This window comes from Lepisma saccharinum, chromosome 1 (genome assembly GCF_977018435.1).
Source record: "Lepisma saccharinum chromosome 1, izLepSacc3.1, whole genome shotgun sequence".
NCBI lineage: Eukaryota > Metazoa > Arthropoda > Insecta > Zygentoma > Lepismatidae > Lepisma > Lepisma saccharinum.
In genome coordinates, this window is record NC_139229.1 from 194,575,327 (window position 1) to 194,596,316 (window position 20,990).

The 20,990-nt window shown below is 38.9% G+C and overlaps 1 protein-coding gene across 2 annotated transcripts in view; it reads left to right on the forward strand.

The window, feature by feature from the left end:
* Positions 1–20,990, forward strand: part of Tmtc2 (Transmembrane O-mannosyltransferase targeting cadherins 2) — a 695,552-nt gene that overhangs the window by 458,107 nt on the left and 216,455 nt on the right. For both annotated transcript variants that reach the window (XM_083110417.1, XM_083110426.1), the window contains exon 3: positions 4,448–5,285. In XM_083110417.1, coding sequence (XP_082966543.1) covers positions 4,448–5,285 — 838 coding nt within the window. The remainder of the gene's footprint in view (positions 1–4,447; positions 5,286–20,990) is intronic.

Sequence of the window (20,990 nt, forward strand, 5' to 3'; positions counted from 1 at the left end):
GCGGTCGAGATTTCAACCCAGAATCTACGCCAGTGAGATCATGATCATCTATGATTGGTAAGCCAAGCCATGAATTCTATAATAAATTTGTGATACCACTGAACCGACAATACTCATTTAATCAGCTGAATTTATTAAGCAAACAAGCGTTTTTGGAAATATTAACTAGAGAATAAGTTAAAAGATCAGTTAGTATTCAGCACTGAAAATGTGTGAATCTAGTACAAAAAAAAAAAAAATACTCAGCAGGTTCGAGGAAAGATGGCTGTCAGAGATTCATATCGAAGCCTCTCGTTTGTTGTCACGGAGCAAGAGCACTGTGTCAACAGTAGTGAAGTCGGGTGACAACAGACGGAAGCCACAATTCCTGCTTTCCGTCCCCCCCCCCCCTGGGATCTTTCGGAACGAATAAACAATCTGGAGACTGCATCTTCGGCTCCTAAGACGATAACAACATCGGGAGACGCTCGGAGAGGCAGCTCTGACGTTGATTGCCCGTGACAGGAGTGTTTGTGATGTAAATCGGTTGCTGTAATCCGCTTGCTGCATATCAGTATTTGAACAACCCGTCTTCCGGCAAACCGAAGTTCCGATTCCGAATGGTAACAAAGGCCTATCTTGCGAACGAAACAAGGGAGTCTGTTGCTTCAGAGACAAGTGCGAGGCGTGCTGACGGTAGGGGAGATGGTTAGCATCCCTTGGAGACGTAGGAGGGAATTCGTATCTGGGTTACTGGGGCGTCGCAAGAATAATACCACATCCGTTGGCAGTTGGGGAGTCTCTCTAGGTGGATGTTTTTAAAGCGAGCTGATATGCATTTCTTTCTGTCTTGAAGTTGTGTTATTTCTTTCTTTCTTACCTTCTTTCGTTCTATCTATCTCTTTTTGTAGGTGTGGAAAGATTAGGCAGAGTATCAGAGTAGTACAGGGTTATTCAAAAAGAAAGAGCAGATTTCAAATGTTTATTTCTCAAGAACTGTAAAAGATAGAAACACATGCCATACATCACTTAATAGAAGAAGGTTCAAAGTTTTATTGTTGAAAGTTTGAATGTATGCACTCAACATGAGCACCATGTGTTGCCCGACAAACATCAAAACGGTTCTCCATTTCTTGCCACATATAAATTAACTGGTCCCTAGTTATCGAATTGATAGCTACAACAATTCGATGTGTATTGAATGGAACTAATAGGGAGGATTATGAAACTTTGAACCCTCCTCTATCTATTGATGTATGGCACGTGTTTCTATCTTTTATAGTTCCTGAGAAATAAACATTTGAAATCTGCTCTATCTTTTTGAATTACCCTGTATAATTAAGAGCTGGGTTTAGATTGGAACCAAAGAAGTAAAGAAAGATTAAATTTGATTAACAAACATTTAGTCCTTACAGTCAGCTAAACGCTTTGCAATTGCATTATCGCCGACCTCAGTGGCTGAGTGGTTAGCACAGCGAGCTACGACGCCAGATTTCCTGGGTTGGAATCCCGGCCTAGGCATAGGTGGTCTTAATAAATGACCCTTCATCAATTTCATAACAGCATCATTCATTATTATTTTTGCGATTACCCAAAAGTGGCAGAAATGCGAAGTAAAATAAACAAAATCAATCAATGCAATTACATTGTAACGCCACCCATATCACTTCAAAATATGTCACTGCCAACTAAATGCTCATAATAATATCTTTATTGCTTTCGATTTCGGTTATTTTACATCACATTAATACCTCTTGGGATAATCACGACGATGTGGACACCCGATGAATTAATTAAATTGTACAAACATCATGCCTGACTCGGGTTCGAACATTCGACTATTGTCGAACAATTCCGCAATTCTCATAACTAATGAAATAGATATATAAACACCCAGACGACGATAGTGTAGTAAAGGTTAGAGCAACTTGCTTGCACATACGCAGCTCCTCGAACGCTACGTGCAGGGTGAACTTCCCTCCTGCACTTCAAGGACAGTAAGGAGCAGAACAGTGAGGTATCTGACAAGTTAACCCCGCCCCTTTTACCCTCTCCAAAAATATTTTCAATAAAGTGTTTTCCATTTGGAACATTTGGTCGGCCGTTTCCATACATTCTGCATACCAGGACACTGACGATTTTTCTGATGGAATGTGACCATCATATCGCTGAGCAAGACTGCAGAGTTAATGTTAGCGGATACCGAATCCAGTGAGCATATGGAAAATTGATCCTCAAGTGAAGTGGATGATAAACGCGAAAGCTCTATCTGAATTTCAAACCCAGAAAACATGTTGTACCAGTGCTAAGGTACCAGATTGTTCAGCAAAACGGGATATGGTGACTAAACAATTCCCGCTGTTCAGACTTCAGGCAGGCTATCTCGGGTGCCCAAATCATTCTTGAAAAAAGCGTTGTCCGATGCTCTTTTGACTCTAACAGCAAAAGGTTATCAATATCTATCTGCCCCCAAGAAATAACAAAGAATGAAATTTAAAAGCTATGAATAAATAAACAACACATCACAGAATGTATTTCCGTTTGTGGACCGTTCACATACGCCGACGGGTATATGGACAAAGAAAGGCGTTATGAGCGTTTGCTGATATATACCATCCAATCTCTCGCATATTCCCGTTCACGAACATGTTCAATATCGCTTTTCCTAAAGGCTGCCGACTTGTTCGATTTGGTTTCGGCGACAATCATGCCTGAATGGCAGGTTGCGTAAATAGAGGCATACATATCACTTTGTAATCAATTTTCTTATGCTGAACGAGTGTAAAAAAACCGATAACATAAAGCTCAGTTTGCTTTTACTATGTTCAGTTTCGCGATGAAACAATTAGTAACTTTCAGATATTATCACTCACCACTTATCCTTCTTTATCCATGTCATTGCAATTTGTAGACTGTGTAAAACTTGTTATTGACATTGTATTTGTTTGCATTGACTATAGTTTTCACCACCGTATCACCGTAAAATAAGTTGTCGGCCTTTATGTCATCACTTCAACGTAGTGTCCGTCCTGAGAGTCTGTTTTTAAGGATGGTTACAAAACTCTGAACTGATCATAAAGTGTGGAACATGTTTGATTGGTTTATGCAAGGAACGAACTTAAAGTTCATCAAGAATAAGTAAGCTTGAACTCGTATTAGGCAATCCTTTTGATTGGCTTTTTCTGCTTTCCATTTTTATAAACATTTTACTTGCCTACTGCATTCAATGGTTATGATGAATCAGTTTTCACAATATCAAAATTTCCCTTACTTCAATCTCAACCTTGCGATGATATCTTCAGTTTGTCTACATCTTGCAAACGTTTTCCATGTTAACTATGTGATATATAAATACCATATATCCATACTGCAATCAATGTCCAAGGTGACAGTATTTTCGTATCATTTGGATAATATTTATACATGGTGCAGGTTGCAGATCAAGGTTACAATCATTTCATGTCTATTGTAATTTATTTGTGTGTACCTAGGCCTCCCCGATAGCATAGTAATGTCGTCTTCTTGTAATTAATGGATTCCTGGTTCGTGTAGGCACGCAGTGGTTCGGATTCCACTTTAAACTGAAGGTCTATTCTCCATATGTGTGAATAACGTGTACTTAATAGAAAAATTTCAGACAACTATACATACATTTATTTCTAACCAATATGTAACGTTCCTATGTTTCATGCAAATTGAATAATATTTATTTATACATATTGTTGACTGATGGCCAAAAGTGCAATGTTTCCATATCAATTATTTGATGTGTATAAATATATACATGTTGCAGAACAATGGGTTAAGTTATATTATTTTGATATCATCTCGCCTCTCCCCCCAATCCTATGAATCTCTATCCTCTATGTAAAGTTACTGACACGTGAGATGCTAAACACGAGGGACAGTCAAATGAGAACCTTAAAAGTCAAACAAACATTACAGGACAGACTGCAAACAGCTGTTATTTACAAAACGACCTCAAGGCTGCAGCACTGATCAAGTGAGCTTCACTACACCATTTTTATCATTTTAAAGATATCATTTATCATTTGCCACTCTGGAAGCCTAAAACGTATATATATTCTACGGCAAATGAATATTCAATGTCTCCATGCCTGCTAAGCACTCCAACAAGTTTACAAATAGAGTATACTAAAATGGCCTCAGTCTTCATACAGATGGGTGGAGAGACCTTCACGGTAGCTCGTAATTGACTGCACATGCACAGACAGGAACTCAGACTTGAACATATATGTGGGTCAGCAATGGGTCTTTGCTAAAATGCAGCAAACGTGTGCAACCTTATATGCAGAAATCTACTAGATAAATAACAAAAACATATCAAGGTTTACATTTGAGTGCCCCTCGTATACAATCATAAATCTATTGCGAATAAGCAGTGTAGTATTAATGACCTTCCAGATTAGCTGTACTAATTCTCTTCCCTTTTCTTCTCTCTTTCCAGAAAAGAAACCGTTGCCTGGTGGAAAGCTTGACGTGCCTTGGAATCACATTCGTATCGCTTCTCCAGTTCAGGCTCTACATCATGGGGGTTCAGGCACCGGAATTCGCCCGCTCCGACAACCCCACGGCTCATTGCCCCTCCCCCACGACCCGCCTCCTCACGTTCTCCTACCTCCCCGTGTTCAACGCAGGCCTCCTCCTGTGGCCCCGCTGGCTCAGCTTCGACTGGTCCATGGAGGCCATCCCTCGGATAAACACGGTGTTCGACGCCAGGAACGCCGTCACGATCCTCTTCTACTACGTTCTGGTGCGGGTGACCTTGAGGGCCACCAAGGTGCTCCAGAGGAGGCGGAAGAGATTTTCCTCGTGCCCGGTGTGCAACTGCAGTGTGAACTCCCCCCTGCACCACGTGTGCCACAATAACAACCTGCATCCTATGAAGTTATCAAAGTACGGTACATATCGAAGGCTGAATTCGGAACCTATAAATTGCCTTATTGTCAGATCATCGAAGAAAAGACAACACTTGTGCGGCCCGGAGATCGTTCTCCTAGGCTTGGCTTTCTTGACAATACCTTTTCTACCAGCAACAAACCTATTTTTCTATGTCGGCTTCGTTATAGCGGAAAGGGTGCTTTATATTCCTTCAGTTGGCTATTGCATTCTAATCGGTCTGGGATGTCACTCCGTGTACAGACGTGTGACAAAAAAAAAGTTGGTTCTCCTGGGGATCCTGGTGCTTGTAGCAGCCTTCAGTGCGAGGACAATAAGGAGGAACAAGGACTGGCACGACGAGGAAAGTCTTTACAAGTCGGGCATTCCAATTAACCCTCCCAAAGGTAGGTTCATAACTTTATTCAGTACTCACGGCCATTAGTTAAATGTTGAATTGAGTGTGCTAACTTTCAGTGTTTGTAAGCTTGTACCTTATTGTATCTTGATTGATTCTAAAGCGAATTTTCCATCATAATACGAGAGTTTACGAATTCTGCTCAAACTACTCTGCTAACCCCAAATAGTCTCTTGAGACTGCGCATAATAGCAGTAGGTGGAGACGTCATCATCGTGACGTCAGATGCAAAACTCGCATCTAATGTGCGCATCGGATATGCTCTGTAGCTTCCTGCGCTTGCGCAGAAATAGCAAAGTGGTGCATGAAAGTCGCTGTGTATGCAACGTCAGGGCTCTTCATAGACTATGCACATAGATATTACAGTCTCCGTCTACAGCTTTAACATTTCATTTAACTAGAACTTAAATCATTCGGCTGAGAATTGTTTAGGTCTGCTTTTGAGATGGAATAAGATAACTAATTACTCTACACTTCAATATGATTCAATTTTAATATGCGATAATATTAGTAGTAAGTAGGCTTCAAACCAAATGTGTTAGAAACAAGCTGAAACCAAGAGATGAATCAAAGCAGTAGAGAACTGCACATTTTATAATTATTATTGTGCGTATTTTCGACTGCCTTTTCTATTCATTTCTATTACAATCTATACTTCAATGCAAAATGCAGGCTCGACCAGGACCCGAACCCGAATCTCTCATACTGCGCTATTGCTTTACCATATAAACTACCGACATCATTCCTGGCTTTGCTTTATTTTGCACTTCCGCTACTTTTCACTGCGTGATTGTACGTGCAAAATAATCAGGTAACAGACGTTAATGTTTTTTCATTCTTTTCATGTTATTTCGAACTTGATAAGGCATTTCTATAGTGCCTATAAATACATATTTTGAGGTTTATTAAGATATTCGTACCTAAAATACCTTTTGTGCTTCTTCCCGCTTTATTTTACTACTTTGGTTCTCTCATTGTAGATGATCTCTTGATTTGCCGTCAGCAATTTCAACAGATTTCAAGAATTTCAAGTCAATAATAAATGTATAACTAAGACAATTAGTAAGCATTAATTCATATTCACTCGATATTTTGTGAACTTTTTATTTTATAGTGCATTTTAAGTGACCATTTTCATAAATTTTGGTGCCTATTTGCCTACCTATTTTCAAATTTGTAATATATATAAATTCTCAAAATAATCATTATCAATTCGAGTTTGAAATTGAAGTTTTCCCAAATAGTTTTCTATTCAAGATTATACCTAGATTATTCCAAATTTCAAAATTTCACAAAATTGTCTATATCACGTTCAGTGTGAGCTAAATATGAAACTATCTTGTATAATTAGTACCGAAAAACCCAAATGTGTAAACTTGTCACTTAGATCCGATAACTAAGAGCCCTTCCTTGAATTTCTAGCGTGCCAAAGCTAATGACATTAGTCCCTATCTTTTTACTCCATAGCCGGGTCTGTACCTGGAACTTATGATGACTGGATCTCCCTAAGTTTTGGGAACAAGTTTATACAAATTTACATCTGACGGAAATCGACCTCTCCTTCAGCCCTTCCAGATTAAAGACTTCTTTATCTTCTTCGCGGAAGGAAGGTGGGAGGAAGAGAGAAAAAAACAACAACTAAAAAAACAAACGATATGAAAGTAATCTGCCGGAGCCAATGCATTATTCATCCACTCATCAAAAGTTTGCACAGGCCTATAGATTCTCTAGCAACTCGTCAACGCTGGGAGGAAAATCAATCCATGGCTTTAGGCGCCAGCAAGTTTAGCCAAGACCCGTCTCTTAAGTGATACAAATCTCTTTGTAACAGGCTCTCTCTCATTCTCCGCTCCATGCCCCCCCTCCCCCCCCCCCCGCTCCTCACGCCTTGTCAGCGCGGGAGTTTTTACCCGTTATTTATTCAACCACAGAGGAGCAACATTTATTAAGCAAGCGGGGGGCAAAGGGGGTGGGGGAGGTGGAGGTGGAAATAATAAATGTGCATCTGTGCGAAAAGGGTGAAATATTTTTTTGAAGTGTTTCATTGCCCCTTTTACACATCAACCATCAAATGCAAAGGAGCGACAAATTTTCAAAAAGGGTTGCCGTAATCATTCAAACAAACGCGAGTTTTTTTTTTTCAACCTTTTTATGTGCTTCCATGTCTTCCTTTTCGGTGCGAAATAAATGAAAGTTTGGTTCAGCCCTCTCCTTTCCCCTCTCTTTCGTCTCTGGTTTTTCTGAGCAAATATCATGCTGGAAAAGCTCAAATAGATATTCCGGAGAGTAATTTATTTTCCCCAAAACTTTGCTGCGAGAATCATCAGTGTGTTTACCGAACGATAAACACACCTTGTAAAGGGAGGTTTTTATATCAAACTGTGATATCTGTTTTTAAAAAAGAATCAGTTGATTTTTGCACATCTCCTGCCTTTCCCTAAAAGTAACAGTTCGCAAAACGAAGTAAAAGTCGAGTAACAATTTTTTCGTGTACAAATGAAAGCGTACTTGTGCACGCAGCGGGAGGAAGAGAAAAGTGACTCTGAGACTCATGTACCTGTATTAATGCTGTCTTGAGGAGGGGAGGCTGTGGAGAGTAACATCTTCATCTTCAATATGTAGATGTTGTATATAGCATTTATCCATTTGCACAAACTATCTATCGATTCAGATAAGCACATCAGCATACATTGCTCTTTGTGTATGATCGAGAAAACAGTGTCCACATATGTGCACATTTTTGTGGGACCTCTCACCACTGAATTTCCAGTGTTCAAATCCAGGCGGGGGCATTGGTATACTTTGTAAGCGCCTCTTCATAAATTTCATATCATTCTCATCGTCGCGATTAGCGAAAAGTGGGAGAAAAGAAAGGCTAAATAATAAAGAGACAAATATATTTTTGGTACTGTTTCTTCTTTAATTTTCATGTCACTGTAACCTATTCACTTCAACCTTTTAAGATATTTTGTAAACAATCAAATGTTTTCCCGTTAAATATTTTTTATTGCTCGTTTTTCTTCACTTAAATATCTCTTACCATATCCACAATCAAAAACCTTCAAATATTCCCTCCCCTACCCTGAAGATCATCGCCTATTCCTATCGTAACATGTTTCAAATGTTAACTATGAGAAGAACTCGAGAGACTTATACCTATTGTACGGTAACACTGAAATGTATAATTGATGGATACAATATGAACTAATATTCCTGGAATGAAAACAATAGCATACAGTTTATGGTCAATTACTTAAAATAGTTGGCAATCACAATACTGGTCGTGTGTCTTCTTTAAATTCAGCAACCAGCTGCTTGAATTTAAATGTAAGTTGATATCTGATATAATATATGATCTATTTACCTGGGCCGACCTCCGCGGCAGAGTGGTTATCATAGCACACTACGATGTCAGGGGTTCCGGGTTCGAATCCCGGCCTGGCCTCATCCTCATATTACGATTAGCGAAAAGTGTATGAAAAGTGATGTAAGATAAACGAAATGAATTATTTATTTGGTTTACGATGCTTGCAAGAAACTGCAATTCAGTGAATTCAGTGGTACCTGATAATGTTTCAACTTGTTATTTTTATAGTTAATTATCTAGTTCCAGTGTACTTTTAAAGTAGTACGTTGTTTAGGTTTGAAATAAAATGTTCATATATTTTCTTAAAAGTACTAAATCTATAAATGTTTGAATAGGTGATAAGTCCACAACTCATTTGAAAAAGGACCGGGCCGAGTGTAAGCAATCTTACACTTCGTTACAATTTGAATGCCATACTCATTTCAATGGAGAGGAGAGATTTAAAAAAAAACAAAAAAAAACATGCCTAGTATCAGCTCGTATTGGCTTTTTATATTCTTCTAGTTATGCTTAGAAAAAAACTGTTTTGTTTACAGTGTTAAATTTTGTGATACCTTCTGTCATTTTCATAAACTATAAATAATGTATAATATATTCCTATCCTCCTGTACGCATGTATAAAAAAACAATCTGCGGAATTTAATGAAGCTGATGTGGCCAAACTACTCTTTCGTCGAGGTAATTCGTGTTAGTCAGAATTTATTTAGAGAAGCAGGAATCCCATGGATTAACGCAACAATTTGTCGCTTTTGGGTAATTTTCAAATTCTCTTGTAAATGTGTTAAATGAACCCATGGAAAATATTGGAGGTTGTGGGACGGAAGTCTTAATGAGTTTTTAATTTCATTTTTAAATGTCGAAATCACTGCATTGGTATATCTTTCCCCAAATGATGGATTTGATTGTAAATCGATGATATAAGATACGGAGAGGATAGATGGACGTAGAGAGAGAGAGAGGCAATGGGAAAAAGCTATGTAATGTGTTCGCCGACAATAGTGATTTGCTCACAACAGCTAACTGCTTCAATGCTTTCAGATGCATTTTCTCTGTAGACTCAACAGGTAGTATTCATGCGCGGAAATCACTAATTATGTATTGTCATTCCCATTTGTTCATCCATTTTGCTTCATGCGATTTTGTCATAAGGTGGCAAGTACAAGCTTAAATCTCAAAGTCATTAACTTTTTTTCTTTATCACGTGTAACGAATGACCTGCCTCATTCATATATGGTAGCTTTTAGTATTACTGTATAATTGTTTAAACCACTGGAAATTCAACTTCAAGTGTCTTCGATAACTCTAGTAAGTTTACTGTATATCGATATTTCTTTAGCCCATTCCTTTTAACGAATGACACGTTTTTTAGTAATCATATGCAAAGTTTCCTTAGATATGCTACATTCTTCCTGTATTATCTGCTTACAACTTTTAATGACACCTTCAAGAGTGAAATGTCCACCGACTTATACTTCCTTAACACACAAATTTCTATCTTCTCTACACATTCACTGACGTCTAAATATAACGTGTCTTAAACTTAGTTCATCACTGTTAACAGTAATATGATTACTGTACAATTTTTAGCTCATTTGAATTACATACACAATATATAAGACGTTGCTGAGAATAGCCAATCAAATCCCCTTACCTTACACTCCATAAGCATATATTTATTTTCCAACAAAGAATAGGATATATAAGTTAATTCATTTCCAGCACGTCACTACCAAACCACCGAATCAGATGGAAGTCGTGGAAACGACACTTCACAACGAGAAGCTCAGGATAATTCATGCATTCATTCCATATAAAGCTGGCCATTGTTACGTGCTACGAAAACGGGGGGGGGGGGGGATGGGTAAAATATGGACGTTGTGTTTTTCCCATCAAACATTTCATCATTCATTTTCATCGTCGACACTAACTCAATATGTACAAAAGTTTAGTAAATGCCAGAAAATGAATTGGCTCTTCAATTTTACAATTCTACGAGTTGTGTTTTTACGTTCGTTTTTGGATTAAGTCCTGTCAATATCGTCTGTTCTGGTGTTCAATGAAAAGATGTTTGGGTGCGACGTGTAATCCACCGTCATTTATCGCCATTTGTTTGTTGGTATTATTTGTGATGTGGGAGATCTCAAAGATACTCAGGTACATCATCTACTGCTCATATAAAAGCGAGAAGTTTTAATGCGATTTCAGAATATCTTGATGTTACATGACGTAAATGGAGATATAACGTTTTTTGTCAGGGTGCTCACAGACACCGGATTCCTCGAAAACAGGCAAAGTCTGTCAAAAGCAAGAGTTTTGAGGGTATCCGCATATATAAGTATATCAGATACAGCCAGAGCCATGAAGACAAATTATGGTGAACCGATGAACCTAGCAAATGCAAGGTAAAATAATTTGAACACCTTGTTGTCTACCCGTGAGATACAAAAATCAACCTAAAGTAATCTGTTGGTATCTGGAAAACTAGAAATATAATTGGCTGAAATCTTGCACAAAATTTCGATTTAAGCTATGTAAATTAGATCGATTTGCCAGCGTGTCTATCGCAGTCAAATAATCGAATATCAACATTCGATTAATATTTTACGTTGCGATATCATCTAAACTATTGAAAAGCAAGTGCAACATAAAAATAGATTATTAGCATATTAAAGCACAATAACGGTGTGGAAATTTATTTTAATAATGCCTTGAAAACATGGAACAGTGGATTTGTTTTCCAAAATGAGGGGGGGGGGCGTTTAGATTTAAAATTTCTGCAGTTTTCTCCAGTACCAGGAGCTTTATGGGCTGCGAGTCGTATTATTTTTGCCCCGTGATTCTTTGTCATCGGCGAAATGGCCAATGACAGAGCAGGGGAAAACACTGGGTAAATTGTATGTTTAACAGAGGTCGAGTAAAAGACTGGCGCCCGTACGAGATTTATCACCAGCGCCGACTCTTGTAATTAAAGCGATGTTTTCGATAGCAACAGTGTTGCGACACGCCATACCTCAACAAAGGACGCGGGACATAAACGAGAGAGCAAAAAAGAGAGAGAGAGAGATGGGATCAAGAGCTATAGGGTCGACTGATAGCCTGCAGATGGGGTTCGTTTAGGGACGGCCCTGTGCGAAAAGCCTGCATATCAAAAAGTGCGCGTGCGTGCGTTAAAATTTATCTGCTCGGTGATATAATATATGGCACACGTAAGTTCAAAATAGGTGAACCTTCTCTAGAGCGTGTGCAGAAGGTAATCAAAATTTTTGCGCTCTGTCGATTTTTATCTCAAACGTTCCTTATTCATTACCCGCTGGAATAATTAACTTTTTTCATTATGATAAGAAGAATCTGAATATAAACAAGCTGGAGCTTTGCTTACAGCACCATACGTGTAATCTTGATTTGTGTCCCTTGTCTAAGCATCAAATAATTGTTTCCAGGGACGAGCAACTGTTTATTAAAAGTTAGTTAGTTAGTTAAGTTGGTGTTTTAAGTCCACAGTAAGGCTAATTGGGACTGGACCTACAGTTCAAAGTGGGAACCGAACCACTGTGTGCCTCCACACGGTATCAAACCCGGGACCCCTTGCCTACAAGGCGACGACGCTACCACTGCGCCATCGGGGAGACCTGTTATTAAAAGTGATGATGAAATTAACTATATCAATATTTTCACAGTAGGTATACATATTCTAGACTTATTTTGTATTTATCTTCCCAACTTTTCTAGTTCCATATTGCTTCTATATTTACATATATAAAAAATATATATATGTATACTATTTTGTGCATTCTGCCACAAGTCGTGCTATATTATTACGACCTTTCATATCTTCGTTATGATAATTCTCTCTATCTGCTGTTGTTTTTGAGGCAACGATAAGTCATTCTGTACTTTTCATGACCCATTCGTGACAAATATACGTTTCAATTAACTGTAAATTACAGATATCACTGTTTAAATATTTTTTCCCCTATCATGGGTGTTCTTTGTATCATTTCATCAATTTTCCCATCTCGTAACTCATTGTCATCGTACCAATTAGCCAAGAGTGGCAGAATAGAAACAATAAATAAAAAAAATTAAAATAAGAAAATGTGGGAGTTATTTTCTTACCATTATACTTTTTTACATTCAAAGCCAAATTAAATGCTAAGGCAATAAACTGAGGATTTTTCAGATTAGTGTTTAGTATTGTAAACCTTGAGGAACAATTCATGTGTCGGAACATCTTATTCTAATCCCATCGTGCTTTTACTTTTTCCTAACGAATGATTACGCTTTTTATTTTTCATGTAATTTTTAGATGAACTCGCGATGCTTATTCATAGCTGAATATAAAATTCATCACTGGTAAACTAACCCTAAAAAATTTGAGTCGAAAACCGACAATGTAGTCCAGTGTTAATTACTAAAACAATACTGGTCGTCTAAGCAAGGTTCCTTTCAGATCCCTTGTCCAAAAGTCGAAAACGCGCAACAAAACCTTTCCTAAGATAATGTTTGACAAAAGTTTTACATGCATTTCATATTTAGCTTTACTCGCATGGCAAAACACGTTGTCGAAAGACGAAATCTGAGCGTGAAACATTCGCTCGACAAGAATTCTCGAACAAACTTTGCTGAAGTTGTCTCATACAACAAATTAGTTTGCTTGAGTTTCCTTCAGTTTCCTGAACAGGTCACGTGACGTGGTGGGCTGCATTTTTAGGATATTGTGTAACCAGGTAATTAGTTAAAAAGTTATTTAGATCCAAGAGTAGCAGTGAACATTTCCTCATAGTCTCATAACATCCTCTTCTTCATGAGAAAGGGGGCAGATTTTGAGGAGTGAAAAAAAAAAACTTTCCTCATTGAGGAGTATTTGAGTTCCTTTCTTTACTCCATGGCACATTTGTTTTGTCAGATATCAACACAGCATGGAACATTTTCTATTCGGTTTGTCAACAAGCAGAGCTAAGCTAACAAATTTGAATTTGAATATCCTATCGGCTACGCAACCAAAACAACAATACTGCTATTTGGGTTGCATAAAAGACAGGATTCAATTTCAATGTATGTGCTGTAAGGAGTATCTGTTCGTTGTTGGATGCATCCTCCTAATTTTACTTCTGTAACTCTGTTACCTCTTAGTTTACGAGTATCTATGCTTGTATTTGAAATGAAAACACGAGGTTCTGACTCCTGATTGTAGAATCATGTTCTAGATATAGTATACAAAAGCTAGAACGAAAACAAACAACGTTAATGTTATGTCAGTCTCTCGTATTTTAGATTATTTTCTCTGTCTCATCTTATTTTTACCTCCTCATTATAGTTTCTCAGTCTCCAAGGACAGCAATATACGTATATATCTTCTTCATTCGTATTTTAGGTTCTGAATAATTTCAATTAGTGATAATTCAAGGGTAGCGAAGATCTCTCAGCGTGATGAAGCTGATCCTGTTGCACGGGTTCGATTCCTCTTGGAGCCTCCATTGCTAGATAAGTACCTGTACCATTATATTTGCCAAAATATAATATTAATACTGACCTAATCACAAAAATGTACCGAACATCATACTGTACTCTCTCTCATTCTCTCAGCCACCTCGCACGAAAGATTTGGCATCACATGCAAGATATATTTCTATTGTTAAGTTGCTTTTTTGACACTTTTGGCTGATCACGGCGTAGAGGGTGAGTGATGATTGATGAAGTGGCGCTTACAAAGAACAGCCATACCAAGGATTGGATTCGTTCCCGGAAACGTCGGTGAAGAGATCAAAAATAATTTGCTTAAAGAGCTTGGATTGTGAACGCAAGAATGAATATAAAATTTATTAATGAAATCCTTATAGACATGCGTGCGATATTATATATGGGGAGATACTCGATTGCGTAGTGGCAGCTTCGTCGCAAACCGTACGACCAGTCTCGTTTAGCCTGTCTGTACATAAAGTGGACTTGAAACTCAAATCAAACCAAGCCAATCATCCATCTTATGTTACACTTTTCTTTATATTTGCGATTAGCTAAAAGTTGCTGGAAAGTAAAGTAAAATGAGACAAGTTAATCAATTTTCCAAGCGGGAACATATCCTTAGATTTAGTGTTGTGAGGGCACTCATATAAATCCATTTATGTTCAACAACGCAACAGGAGTTAAACGAATTAAAAGCTATCTTTGTAATATGGAGAAAAAAATAAACACGAGAGCAAAATCCGCCCCTTTCTGGTAATGAACGAAGCTATAAGGGAGAACGTTTTTCTTTACTTCTTCCTTTGGCTCGCTAACGGACCGCTCTCCCTCACTTCCTCCCCTCCCTGGCGCGAATTACAAAAGACTCCCTCTGTCGATAATGAGAAGAAATCCTGTAAAAGAGACGGTGGCACGTCAACCTTCATTTGTTCGGCATCTCGTTGTCCTTCCGAAACAAGAACCCGGCGGGCGTAGGTGGGAGGACAACGGCAGCCGAGTTACGCTCTATTCTTGGGAGTTTCCAATCGAAGGCGGGGGGAATAAATCTAGGGAAATAGGAAGCGAGGAAGAACAGGAGAATGGACGAAAAAAGCAGGTGAAGGAAAGAACCGAGGCTCCGACTGGACTCCTGCTGAGGTTTAATGATCTTTGGTCTCTCTCTCCCCTCGGCTTCTCCCACCTACTTGCCAGTGTTGCTTACTCGATTTCGGAATTGGTCCCAAAAAAATTCATGTGCGAAGGCTCTCCCACCCTCTCCAACCCAAGAAGATAGAGAGGTGACAGGCTTTGTTGTTCATTTTATGGCAAGAGGCTAATCAAAACTGAGCGCAAAGTATTATATCTAGTACGCGTAAACGAGTAACTGAAGTGTGTCTACCGAAAGTTGAACCTGGTGTTGCATGCATTTCTAATTGCATTCCCAAACTACTGTCTAGACTATATTTCCGAAGCTTAACGAAAGAAACTCGCCTCAATATTAAGGCATCACTTGGGCTACACTTTAGTAATAGAAATCTTTGAAATGTGCTGAGTAATTCAGAAGTCACAGGAAGAATCGATTTTCCAAATATTGTGACCAAGATAACGTAAATATACGTACTTTCAGATTTTGGACTGAAGTCAACATATGTGCTGGCATATATGACAAAATGCACTTGCTGTGGTACTGCCATAAAGAGATTGTTTTTTGTATATTCACTTTTATTATGCTTATCTTTTATAGGCGCTAGAATAATGGCACAAATGAAATTATACTGAATTTTCATAATCAATAAACAAATTGTTTATGATGTATTTAGTGTCGTTGGAACTGCAGTCATTTTCCAACGCATCTTGTAGCAGCGACAGATCTTGAAAGGTGTCAGAACAAGATTGATATGCTTTTGGTGCACCAAATAGCCAGTTAAACGTCAATTTAGATTTATTTGAAATTGTCATATCTGATCTATTGACTTGATGCATTTTGGTGCATCAAGTGGAACAGAAGTTGAAAAAGGCATCATTTGATGCAATTCTCTTTATAATTTCCCAACGTGCAAAGTTATTTTAATGCATCAAAATTACATCATTAGTAATTTGTGCATTTTAAGGTGTTATTGTGTCAGTTGCCACATTTTGAATTCTTTGCGCAGTTGCTTCCTTTCCTTGATTGCTTCCAATGTTAGTCTCATTTCACCAACTCCTTCCAGCACAGTACCATTTCTAACTTTGTCCATTTCACTTCGTTCTACACTAGAGCCACAATTTATGCTCCATGGTCAGTGAACGACGTACTAATGCAACATGAATGGTATCAATTGCTCCATGGATCTGGTCATTATCGAACATCCTAATGTGCCAGATGAGCTAATTATCCATATCCATCACAATAGATGTCTGAGTTTGGAGATATCCTTAAGATGATGGAAACACTGTGTAACTTTCCCATCTCACATATATCGAAACTTCTTACCCTTGGTTGGGCTTTTTGCTTGTTTCTTTTATTTTTGGTCCTTTCTCCTCTTTCCTCTTTTCTCACATTTTTGTTGGCTGGCGGTAACAAGTCAGGAAGAAAGAGAAACGTTATGCCTGAAGCATCCAGTCGGAAACTTGCCGGACAGGAAGTTAGGGCGGCTCTTTTCGATGTGGGACCGGAGCCATTTGTCAACTGTCTTCCGAATGCAAAGATCAGGAAATGGTCTCTTTACTCTCACCATTACTTAAGAGGAAGACAGATTTTTTGGTCATTTGCAAAAAAATCCCTCTTTGCCTGACACTCCAGCACACTTAGTGGATGCGGGTGTATTCCAACAGACATCGATACTTACTCGAAAGGAGAAAATGTACAAATCACCAAGAAATATAGAACAAGTATCCGTTTGGCTCGTGGAAGAGACATGTCTTATAAGAGGTGTGCATCCCCATTGGATTTATATATTCGTTATGTGAATCAAATAGGGTTACTACAGTCCCGTGCTAATTAATCGGAACAAGATATTTTTATGCATGATAGAGTTTCAAACTTCACTATGGTTTCCTGATGATGAATCTATGACAAATCGTGTAATACAAATTATATAACAGAAAGAAGAACATATTAGCTATTAAGAAATATTACGAATATGTAATTTATTGTTTCTGAATAGTGTAATTGATGAATTAGGGTATAAGTACAAAAACTACATAACGTGTGTAGTTATTGTCGTATTTCAATTAATTCGCACGGGACTGTAGACCTCATTTCTGATTGGCCTACTTAATTTGAAATATTTTCTCAACGTTCATACTTTCATTAGTGGGCGAATTCACACACACGTACAGTCCCGTGCGAATTAATTGAAATACGACAATAACTACACACTTTATGTATTTTCTGTATTTATACCCTCATTCATCAATTACACTATTCAGAAACCATAAATTACATATTCGTAATATCTCTTAATAGCTAATATGTTATTCTTTCTGTTATATAATTTGTATTACACGATTTGTCATAGATTCATCATCAGGAAACCATAGTGAAGTTTGAAACTCTATCATGCATAAAAATATCTTGTCTTCCGATTAATTCGCACGGGAGTGTAACTCAGTGTTTTAGGATGATATTGAATATGTAATTTCTCCTTTGCAATAGGCAGAAATAAAAATACGGTTTTTCTACTTCTTCCATACTTGTAGGTGATGGTGGCTTCTATTTGCATCTTTAACGTAACATAATTACAAGGGGGAATATCGGATGACCTGAAAGGGTAAGGAAACTTCATAGATAAAGTACGTCTTGAAGCTTTCCTGGCGACGAATGGTGAAAGGATTCTCCCGGGTTATCGACCAGGTGAGTTGTGGAAAAGATTCTAAGCTTTTGAGTTTGGTTTGAGTGGGTGTTTTAAGTCCACTTTGTGCACAGTAAGGCTAATCGGGACTGGACCTACAGTTTAAAGTGGGATACGAACCACTATGTGCCCCCACCGGGTATCGAACCCGGGACCTCCAAGCTTTCGAGAACAAGTATCACTCTCATCTTCAGGGTAGAAGATGAGAGTGACGTTAGCTCTCGATAGCTTGAAATCCTTTCAACAACTCACCTGGTCGATAGCCCGAGAGAATCTTTTTATCTCTCCGTTCGACATTTTCCTTTGCACTGCACGCTGGGGCAGCGTCAGTGGTGGCATTGATTTGTTATTTATGTTGAAGTAGCACTTGCCAGTGCAAGTGCAACAATCATAATATTTGGTCACTTAAAATCGGAGGAATGATTTTTTAACCACTTGTGGGGGCAGGTGAATGGTTTTGAAAGAAACATTACAACAATACAAAGAATGCAAATTGCGACACAATTAAACATTACAAACATTGTTGTAATAAAATAAGTAAATATTTTCTTTCTCTCTTTTTATTTGTTTATCTCTATTTCTCTTCCTCTCGTTATCTCTCCCTTTCTCTCTTTCTCTCTTTTACGTTTCCCTCTCTATCTCACGCCCCATTCTCTCGCTACTTCTCTCCCCCATTTTCTACTCTTACTCTCCTCGCTATCCTTTTGTTTCTCTTCTCACACACTCCCTCTTTTTTCTCTCTATTCCTCTCTCTAGTTATCAAATTGCCAGCGTTATGCTTTCAGGGTCACACAATTGAGCTTGAACCTAAGGCATATCCATCTCGGGAGGAGATACGGGACGCACTAAGTGCTTTCTTCGTTCCAAGCCCGCTCGAGGAAATTTGCAACCGATCTAATGAATAGCTCTGGCTTCTTCCATCGATCTTATTATACGAGCGGTCACGTGACGTATTCATTAACATCACTTCATTGGCGTCAGACGCCCACCGCTGACATGTTTGTGGTTTTTCGGGTCGCAACCTCGACGAACCGTTAAAAAGAGAGAATCGTAGGAAAGAGGGGGTGAAGGGAGAGAGCGTGAGGGGGTAGAGGAGGGAAAAACGTTTCCCCATTGCTTCCCGACGCCAGAATCCATTTAACTCCCTTTTCAGGAGAACCTGATTCTGGCTTCGGTTCCTTTCGGAGTTTCCCAAAATATTTACGAGCTATCACGATCAACACGACTTTCGTTTCAGCAAATTAAGACCTCTTCTGCGGAAAAAAATAGGAGGGAGAAATAGGGAGGAAAAAGTAAGTAGAAGCAGGAAGCGGAGAAAGCTCTGTAAGGGCTTTGCAGAAAATTATCGCCATGTTTATTTGCGGGAATGAGTATATTTCTGTTTAGTTTGCCAAGTCATTATAATGAAAGACGTGCAAATGGTTCGTATCAGTATTTCTCCAGAATTAGCTGGGATTTTGGTTTTCTGTTGATGCTTGAGCAGGAATGTCCTGTTAATGGTCAGCATTTGTGAGTGTGTGCGAACTTAATGCCGGTTATAGGGTTTATACTTATGTGTGCGTGTGTACCTTGCCATGAAGCCATATGTGTGTATGGATATAGAAAACCTCCACATATTTTCAAACTGTCTCAATGTGTGAGATGGTGTAATCAGCACGACGCTCCGGCATCCGTTACTATCCAGGGTTAGAAGGTGAGTGAAATATCCGACACTAGGAATCGAACTCTGTTCTTCCACGTTGGTCAGACACCCTGTTGGCTGGACTATCGAATGTCACCACGTACACAAAGAAAAAGTGAGAAGCAGAGAGAGAGAGAGAGAGAGAGAGAGAGAGAGAGAGAAGGAGAGGGAGAGAGAGAAAGATAGAGATACCTGAATGTACTGTACTCACTCATAAGACGAATGGTAACACTCTCATGTCACTTTTAATCAGCTATATACAAGGGTTGGATAAAAAGTAATGGCAACACTGGTATAATTGCTACTTGACTGTATTGGCAGAGGAGCACGTGTTACATTCCTTCAATGTAATCGCCCCCCCCCCCCATCTCTATGACCTTCTGCCACACGTATGGAAGGCGTCGTACACCGTCAGCGCGTCCATCTCTGTCGATGTCCCGCAGTGACCGCCCTATAGCACGTTATGATGGCTTCGCGCGTGTCGTAGTGCTTCCCGCTCAGTGGTTCCTTCATTTTGGCAAAAAGGTCGTAATCACACGGTCTCATACCGGTGAATATGGCGGATGTTCCAGTACCTCCTACTACCAGTTATGCAGGAGCGCCGTCACAGTGTTCGCAGTGTGACACTTTGCATTGTCAAGCAGGATGATGGGACACCGTGCCAGAACGTGCCGTCGCTTCCTTCTTAATGCGAGACGAAGGTGGTGTTGCAAGAAGGTGCAGTAGTAGGCTGCGTTGACCGTCTGCCTAAGAGACGTTGTTCTTCTTGCCTAAACATATTGTTAGGGCGCTTGCACTCTCGTCCTCTGCTTCAGAGCACTGCTGTTTTTGACTGAATAACATACAATCGCACCCTACTCACTATACTTCCTCGTCTGACATTCCTTTATCAACCACGAAACTGTTGTGGCGCTGTGACTCGCCCCTTTCACGGGACAGCAGTGTTGCCATTACTTTTTATCCAACCCTTGTACTATTAGTACTTTTACCTCTATTACTACTAACTACATCAATAACAATAGGGATTAGAAATCTAACACAGAAGGTTAGATCCTCTGTGGAGGATCAGTTATAAGCAAGTTATCACAGAGTACATACTTATATATATATATATATATATATATATATATATATATGCCTAGACAGTCGGCACGAACGGATTTCTGTGCATTGCTGTCACATCTGTGCTTTTGTTTTACTTGAGGCCATGAGGTGCACTTTTCAAAGATATACATTTAATTACATTCTGTCGAATGCACTCAACTATGAAACAGATACTCAGATGTATTTTAGATTGTTATTCCTCCTCATGTAGAGTTAATGTAGTTATTGTCTTCCCTTTCTATGTTAAAAGAGCTATTGTCTGTCCTCTGT